At 34.6% G+C, this 9,450-nt stretch overlaps 1 protein-coding gene across 2 annotated transcripts; it reads left to right on the forward strand.

Moving 5' to 3' along the window:
- The first annotated feature begins 292 nt into the window (after positions 1-292).
- Positions 293-6,943, forward strand: LOC111392881. Of its 2 annotated transcripts, XM_023018288.1 has the most exons (6): positions 579-644; positions 4,382-4,593; positions 4,837-4,949; positions 5,048-5,395; positions 5,665-6,361; positions 6,555-6,943. In XM_023018288.1, the coding sequence occupies exons 3-6, from the start codon at positions 4,866-4,868 to the stop codon at positions 6,635-6,637; spliced, it is 1,212 nt and encodes a 403-aa protein (XP_022874056.1). In that variant the 5' UTR covers positions 579-644; positions 4,382-4,593; positions 4,837-4,865; the 3' UTR covers positions 6,638-6,943. The 2 variants fall into 2 exon arrangements, with proteins under 2 accessions (XP_022874055.1, XP_022874056.1); XM_023018287.1 differs by lacking the exon at positions 4,382-4,593 and having other exon boundaries at positions 293-644.
- The last annotated feature ends 2,507 nt before the right edge of the window (positions 6,944-9,450 follow it).

Raw genomic sequence — 9,450 nt, forward strand, 5'->3', positions numbered from 1 at the left:
TTTAATTGTCTATTAATTAAATAATAGATTTGCCATTTAATTACATTAATTACATATAAAAGTATTTATGTCCAAAGTTGATTGGACTTATGGCGTAATACTTACATTGAGGAAGAGGGAAAATATCAAGGGAAATAGTTGAATAGAAAACAACGTTATTTTTGCTCACGAAAGAAAAAATTATTATGAGACAAAATGGAAGAATCAACTGATGTTGCCTCTATAGTGATTGCCTTTTTTATATAGTCTGGAAATAAATATAATTTTCGTTTTTTTTCCCCCCCTCTACAGAAATAAGAAATATGGAAAGGAAAAGAATCTCTCACCAAAACACAGCAGCAGATACAATGGAGCCTAGACAGAAAATCCACAAGGAAAAAATCAACTACAAACCGCATTGCTGAAATTTACTGTAATGGGGAAGGCAGAAGATGAGCAGCCTTTGCCTAGTACAACTCTTGATGCTCGAAGTGCAACTCCAGATGCAGGGAACAGTAATGGGTGCTGCTTGGGTGGCAGGAAGGTTGTCACTCTCAGATGTATATTTGTTTTGGTGCTCGGTGTAGCAGTACTTCTATCTTCTGTTTTTTGGCTTCCATTCTTCCACTTTCGGGGTCAAAACGATCTGGATCGGGATTATCCAGGTTGGTCTCACCATATTTTATATCTCATTTTATTTTTTAAACAGTTGGATAGTTGTTATGGCACGTAAGGATATTTGTGTGTGTATTGTGATGCTAGTTAATTATGTTTGAGCACTTCATATCTGGGTTTTGACTGGGGTTTGATATATTGTCGGTACTCTTTCGGGAGATTGAATATTTGAATTTTCATCAGTGATTGGATGCAATCTGATTTTTAGAGTTGGTAAACAATTTGGGTTGATTTTTCTTTTAAAGATTTTAGTCATAGTAGATAACAAATTTGAAAACTCACGAGGAAAATTTAGGTTTACATCACACATGTAATTGTACACAATTTATTAAAATGTTGCATACTGTATTTTGATGGGAGAGGAATGATCTAACGAGCACCGGTGCTCGTCTTATGCAGAGTCCAACTTATGCCAAGTACCGATGCATGTCATATTAATTTAGTGGTGGATAATAAATTTAATTCAAATGTTGAGACCCACCAAATCTTTAATGAATTAACATGATTTGTCATTGATGCTTAGTATAAGATGAGCACCGGCAGTTATTAGAACATCCCTTGTTGATGAGATTAGATCTATTTTCTTACGCCTCTAGCTCTTCATTTTGTTTGTTGTTTGGTTTGCTCTTTGATTAATGAAAATATAAACTAAATATATCACTGTTCTTTTTAAGATCAAATTTTACCATTGGAACGTATTCAACATTGTGTAGGAAACTTCTGTTTTCCTTTTTATCTTCTCAAATTGTGCAAAACTGAAAGTTTGCTCGAGTTTTCATTTTCCAATTTAAAGGATTAACTCTGTAGAGCTTAGGTTCTTTGAACTGTTAGACTAGGAGTAGTTTTATAGTTAATTGCGGGGATTCCTGGCACAATTAGTGTGTTTAATTAGCTTTTAATTGGTAGATTATATCCAAGATTTCTCAGGCTTTTAGCACAGCTCCTCGATATATTAGTTCTTGCCATGCAAGCTTCATTAAATTGGTGCTGTAGCATTTAATTGTTTTAAAGCATTGAAAGATATTGTAGAAGAACTATATATATATTAATTTATTTTCTTTCACGCAAACTATCTAAGTTAACTATTTCAGTTAAGTACTCGATGCCACGTCTTGAACATCAAGAGTTACAAGAAGCGAGGTGGCATGGAGCAGAACCTCATATGACATAATAGAACTGAAAAGACTAATCTTCTAATATTGACAATGTTGTAATTGGATTCATACTTATGACATACTAACAAGCTGTACGGGCTGGTATATATGGGAAAAAAACAATATATATATATTTACCTATTAAAAATTAAATGGGCTTGGAACTCTCCTCTAAGTCTACTACATACCTTTTCGGATAGAGAGCATGAAAATAAGTTTTGGCAGCTCTATTTATGAAGTGAACTTTGTAGAAATACAAGTGTCATTCTAGATTAGATTAAATTGGTGGAGAGAGTGCAAACCTAAAGGATCAGACAAAATGTTAAATAGTTCACATACTGTTGGACTCCCGTGGTCAAATAAGATATGAATGAGGTAAGATATGTCTATATATAGTGGAAAATTGTGCAGAAGGGATTGGGATGTATGTCATACTTTTCTTTGCTTGATCCTCTCTGCAAACATAGGCGATAGAAAGAAGGTTCAATCCTTCGCGAAACTTATTTATTTGAACTCGCCCAGTGAGATAAGAAATGATGAGGTAAAATGCACATAAATCAAGTAGAGAAGTCTAATAGATAAAGGCGGTTGGACTCTTCATCATATTTCACTTGTTCGGCTCTCTTAATTACATTATATACTAGTTTTCATGCTTGGGTTTGAAAGCTCTGGGCATTCTTTCTTGGCTATCCTAAACTTGTAAATCATTCTTTCAGATATGGGACCGAAGTATCATCATTTAGCCTCCATTGGGAAAGAATTTATAAATGATTTGATTTATAAATTCGTAAAAACGAGTGATGAACAAGTGGATAATGCTTGTGGGTCCATTGGAATGTGTTGTTGAAAATAAAGTTTGGTCAATTTGTAAATGATTTATTAATTTTCCAAACTGAGGCTCACTAAAATATTAAATATCTCAAAGTTGAGGATTAAGGGACATTTTACTATCTCCCCCACCAACCAACCCGCCTTACGTTCTAGGATTTAGCCTTTTTTTGTCATTTTGTTTTATTTTTTGTGCTCACAAGGTATGTTATGATGCTTTCACTATTTTTTCTCTTTGTAATATAAGGATGGCAAAAAAACCCATCTCGTCTTGAGTGGGGACAAAAAACTCCACCTTGACAGGTTGGTGGGGCGGTAGTCCCTACCCTATGAAAAAAAAAAAAATAAGTAAGTTAGTTTGAGATTTATTTGGTTTGGATTTTAAAATTTTGGATTTGAATTTTATTCTCCGGAGTCCTCGCCAAAAAAATAAATAAAATAAAATTAGTTTGAGCATTATTTGCTTAGGATTTTAAAATTTTGGATTTGTATTTTATTCTTTAATAATAGCACAACTCGAAATTTTGAAAATGAAAATATATAATAATAATAATAATAATAATAATAATAACAAATGGGGCAAGCGACCGCCCCCCACCGGGCTGGGGTGCCCCACTGCCATCTCTATTGTAATATAATTAGTAAATACTGAGTACTCTCTCATCATATTATTAACTTTATTATTTTTCTTTCTTCATTTATTGTAAACATCTCTCGATTATATTACTATAAGTGCATGTTTGTTATGTGATTGTACTTTAATCACTTTGGTTGAACATATTTTTTTATTCACACATTTCGTAGGATGCACTTATTATCTTCATAAGTTATAATCACTTAAATCAATCACCTACAAACATGAACTAAGTTTTATGAGTATTATATTTCATGGAAGCCCAGTTTAGCCATTCTATGTTTATAACTTATTTCGTAATGTAGGGACGGAGCAATTTTTAACAAGGCTTAATCGAGTATTGAGATGTTTTGAGGTGTAAGCCTCAAGATAGATTAATAAATAATTCAAGACATTATATAAGTTCAAAAATATGGTCATAATAAATCATAGACTGCAAAGTATCCATGATAAAACAAATTGATAAAATTAGAAGTTCTGCTTGCTAACAAAAATAAATCAGTAGAAGAAAAGAAAATAGCCCAAAAAACTAAGTCTAGTGAAATAGTGTGTGGAAAATGCAAGACAAAATATGCAAATAGATCAGCCATCTTGAGGCGTAAGTCTCGGTAAATTGTGGATTAAGTCTCACAAATGGCACTTAATGGGTGGGATTCAAGGCGTTTTATGAGAGCTTTACGTGAGGCGGGATTTGAGGCGTACACCTCAAATGTTTCTTTTAAACAATGAAAGTGTGGATAAAATTTAGGTTTGCATGTGTTAAAGCCCCCAGGTATCTTGAAGGAAAATTAAGAGAGAACCTTGGATACAGGCTAGCTCATTTGCACACTCTTAAAGTTCTTGACAGAATTAAAACCATATACGTTGAAAACATTCGACAATTTCTAGAAGCCATGTTTATAAGCTCTGAAAAACGTGATGTACAAATAACTACTTGCCAAAAGACTACATATGAGGACTTTAATACCACTAAAGAGTTCGAATTCATTACAAAAGCTCATAAGAAATCATAGAAATAGAATTAGGTGAATTCATAAAATACTCTCAATATGTGAAATGCAAAACATCAGTTTCTGATTATTCCATGCCTCAATTACTGCCTGGATTGTAGGAAAACTTGCAGAGTTGGCTGACGAATGTCAAACCAGAGAGAGTGGTGTGGAGTCTCTTAATGCATGATTTTTGGGGAATTATGTAAATCTGAAGAAGTGCCATGATTTATGCTATAAATTTGATCGTGCTAGTTGGCAGTTCTAATAGAGCATGAAAGCCAAGTAAGGCCACCCACGAGCAGTTTAGCTGAACTTCCAACAACAGCTTATGGTATTTGGATAGTCCAAATGTTTGTTGTTTTCTGATGTTAATTCTTGAATACTTTGTGCTTAAGACAAGTGACATACATGTGGCATTCTTTAATAATTTAAGCTTCTAGATCAAGTGGTTCAACAAACAACATTAATTAGAATCAAGAGGGCTACTTTTCTTTAAGATTGTCTTTATGAATTCTGTGTTGCAAATGCGGAAGGTTTCAAAAATGTAGTATAATTTTGTTTCATATTCTTTCAGGTCGTGATATAGTGGCAAGTTTTATTATTATGAAGCCAGCTTCTTTTCTTGACAACTATGTCATACAACTCGAAAATGATATTTTTGAAGAAATAAGTTTCCCCATGACAAAAGTATTGACAATTCTCCTTCCCTTCCTCAACCAATTTTAACTTGTGTTGAATCTTGCTCTCTTTCTTTACAATAGTAATATAGTTATCTTCTATGACAGGTGGAAATAATACATTTAGCACCAGCTGGATCAAACACAACAAATGTTGTATTTGCAGTTGAATCTGATGCAACAACCCGCAGTTTAATTAGAGCTTCTTTTGTCTCTTTGGTTACACGTATATCATACCTGCATTTGACTCCATCCTTGTTTGGGGATCCTTCTTTTTTTGAGGTTCTGAAGTTTAAAGGAGGGATTACTACCAGTCCTGATCAGAAGGCATTCCTTATGCAGAAAGTACAGATCCGTTTCAACTTCACTTTGGACTTTTCCATCGATCAATTGCTGGATAATTTTAACGAACTTACCAGCCAATTGAAGTCTGGCTTACATCTTGCTGCATATGAGGTCCGACAATAATATTCTTTCTCACCATGATGAGCGTTGTTTCATCATCACTTGAGGCATCTGTATGCTTTTTTATATTTGTTTACTAAGTCATCTTTGGCCAAGCTTGAAAGGCTTACTGTACAAAATCTTCTTTGGAAATATGAACATAATTCATGAACATCACTAATTTTGAAATTCTGTACGTGTGATTGATGATATACCCTTTCAGAGTTTGTGATGATTCCGTACAACTAATAAACTTCTTTCGCTTATTTTCTGCAATGCAGATCTTGTACATTAGCCTGACAAATCTGAAAGGTTCCACTGTGGCTCCACCCACTACGGTTGAGACGCAAGTTCTTTTGGCAGTGGGAATTAATCCCTCAAAATCAAGGTTAAAGCAGTTGGCTATAACCATCACCAATCCTCATTCCAAAAATCTTGGACTGAATAACACTGTATTTGGCCGGGTTAAGCAAGTTCGTCTTTCTTCTATGCCCCTCGTCACTGATACCTCACCATCACCATCTCCATCTCCATCTCCTGCTCCTCTGTCACCATCCAAACACCACCACCATGACGATGCTAGTCTTGCTCCCGGTATTTCACCTGCACCATCAATGGGCAAAAGTGGATCTGTAACTGGAAAAGGATCATTAGCGCCTGTGCCCGCGCCTGCACCTGCACCAGGGAATAGTCAAGTTGTGAAGCCTCCTGGTTGTCATTTTGGATACAAAAATAGGTTTCCCCGGAAACCCAATGAGCATTATTATAGTACACCTACAGCATCTCCAGTTTATGCACCACACGTTGCTCCTTCGCAACCGCCTCAGCAATCTAATCCTCATAAACCTGATTTGCCTCCACTTCCTGCTGCAAGCCCATTATCAAGTGTAGCTTATGATCATATTCACCCCCCGTCAAAGGATGATTATGCAGGGCCTCGAGATGTAATGCCATTAGTTTCACCCGCACTGTCTCCATGTGAGTATTTGTTTATTTGGATGTTTATGCTAGTATGGTCAAAGCTTACGCTTTTGTCTAATAACGACCCCAGAAAAATAATTCTTCATAATTGCTTTTATGCTTCAATCCATGTTAGCAGTAGCTTTCATAATGTTGTGATTTCTGAAAGATGTGGATTTTGAAGTTTTGAACCAGTATATTCCTTTTGCAGCCTCTGCAGGTACCTTTTCGTCTAATTTATGGGCCTTTCTGCTGTTTCTACTTTTAATGCATTTGTGGCAGCAGAGAATGTGAAACATTTGTGGTAATACTGTTCAAAAACTGTGAATTCAACTGAATTAAGCAGAGGAACGGTAGGAATTAAGAATTTTGTAAGTGGGAGCAATACTGAAAGGGCGCAACTCAAAAGTGAGTAAGAAAATATATACTGTCTTGGCCATGCAAATATTTGTTTGTATTTTCAGCGGCTAGAAGCATTCTGGCCAAAGTCACAGAGGTGACGGGCCTGTGATGACATGTTTCGCCGCTCCGTTGTGTATGTTATCTCTTCTACAAAAATCGGAGGGAAAATTGTAATACAGCAATTTTTTGTTTCTGTTCTCTTACAATTCCCATTATTATCCACACTAATTTGCATACCATTTCATTCTTAATTTTGAACATAATAGGCATGCTTGTTATGCTTGGCTGAACTGAAAATGGTTAAAGAAAGACATAATCAAATTTGTCTTAGTTGAAAGGGCATAGGAAAAACTTGTCCTTCTGTTGATGATTTAGTGTTAGTCTGGTCGGGTGGTAGCTTCCCAATAAGTTACTTTGTGATTTTCTATCAAATTTTTAGTGTCTTTGTAGCTGTTATATAGTGCCATTGTCAGTGGTCAAAGCTGCAATTTTTGAATAATACAAAAGGGCGTTTCGGTAAAATGGTTCCTATGAGGTCAATAATTGCCGCAAATGCAAAAATCCATTTGGCATACCAACGGTCAAAAGTTGGATTAAAATTGGAGCAAATCGTTACCAGACAAAGGCATGAGTCAACTTTTTCTAAAAGGTTTTTTAGTCAGACAAAATACTTTTTTAAAATTATTCGTATAGCTCGAAATCAGTTTTTTTAGTTTAGAAGCAACTTTTGATTTTTTGAAAGGTATTGCCAAACAGGCTGATAGTGATGGGAGCTCTCATTGGCAGTCTTATGAAGAAAGAAGATAATATTGGTATTTAAATGCCAAATTTGTGTTTAGGCATTTCTAGCTAGTACATAGAATATGTGGCCTAGCCTCCCAGGACATATCTCAGTGGTGTAAAGGATATGAGTGAGGTTATCTCACGCCTTGTTCACAGCCGCAGTGTGGGGGTTCGATTTCTGAGACATGGAATTGGACTCCTTGTAAGCGCAGTGTACATGCAACTTTTGTTCCCTGATCTGTTGGGGCACATTCTGTAATTTACCTCCCTCACAAAACTCTAGGGGCGGGACGGTGAGGACTTTCAAAGTTGGTGTTCAACCTTTTTTTTTATAATATGTGGCCTAACATGATTTGTGCCACTAGCAACTAATAATTAACAATTTTTTCACATGCGTATTTTTTACACGTAACACAAGCTTTATTGAACCGTTTCATTTATTACAAAATATACAATTTTTTATATGAAGTTTATCTTCGACAATTTGATGAATTGGTATTGTATCCCCAAAAGGATTTTGTTATGGACTACAATTTTTCTTTTCTTTTCTTTTATTCTCTCTATTCTCTGTTCGAATTCGAATTATTTAATTGATTAGAACTAATCAAACATTCCTCTGCTTTCATTCGGGGGGAAGAAAGAAAAGACAAAAAAAAGAAAAAAGAAAAAAAAGAAGGAATATCAAGATTCCAAAGAGAGTAAAACAAAATGCTAAATTGCCATAAAAGGTGTGATTCCCTTCCTCACTTGATATCGACCTAACTAACGGTCACCATTTTGTTTATAAATTTAATTTAAAATAATTTATTTACATATCTCATGGGTAGATTGAATTCTTTCATTTTTCGTCAAATATTTAGACATCTAAATTTTGGTAAGTAGGTGACAATGAAACTTGAACTATCTTATAATATTTAAATAATTATTTTGAAAACGTAAGTATTAAATATATGAGAAATTTATTTATACGATATTTTTTAATTTTGTAGTAAATCATCTCTCATGGATCGCATACACACATTCTTTTGTCATGTCTCTTACCTTTTACAAGTGTGATAGCCATATCCTTAACTTTTTATTTGTTACAATCATGTCCCTAACTTTTAACATTATCCATGCAATATCTTCACCTGATTTTCGACCTATAGTGTAAAATTGTCCAAAAATTATTTCCTCTGTTTTAAAGACCAAATCGTCCATTTGACTTACCTCTAGAACTCTCCTCAATCAAAATAAAATGCTTTCTTGAAACCCCTTCTTCCATCTTCACATTCTTACCTGTAGGAAAGGTTTCAGTTTCACGACGTGACACTCATGTTTGGTGTTGTATCCTCACAAGGGTTTTGTTCTGGAGAAGTCAGATTACCAACATATTTTCTATTTGTTTTATTTACCTATTTTTTTCAAAAACAAATAAAATTCTTCTTCATATTACCAAAGTGTAATGTTGTAGTTAATTAGATTGAGGTGGAAAACGATGATGGCCATTTAACACAGAATAATGCTATTCATTTATGATCTAATGATATGTCGTTCCATAAAATGGACTATGCTTGTCGTACACTCTTAACATGAGGCCCTCTCATATGAGAGAGGTGTAAGCTTATATAATAAAAATTGCTCCACAAGCAGATTTACTCTCCATAAATTATGCATTTCAACTACATTGAATAAATATCATTATTCATGTACAAATACGTATGTCGTCATGTTGAGATAACGATACATATGAATTTCACGTTTGCTAGAGATCCAGGAATATTTACACAAGTAAAAAAAAAGAAAAAAGAAAAAAAAAAGTAGTGGGTGTGTGTATTCATGTGTGAGAGATCACGGTCTTAGGTCCAACTGTCANTAAAAAAAAAGAAAAAAGAAAAAAAAAAGTAGTGGGTGTGTGTATTCATGTGTGAGAGATCACGGTC

This window comes from Olea europaea, unplaced genomic scaffold (assembly GCF_002742605.1).
Source record: "Olea europaea var. sylvestris unplaced genomic scaffold, O_europaea_v1 scaffold992, whole genome shotgun sequence".
NCBI classification, from domain to species: domain Eukaryota; kingdom Viridiplantae; phylum Streptophyta; class Magnoliopsida; order Lamiales; family Oleaceae; genus Olea; species Olea europaea.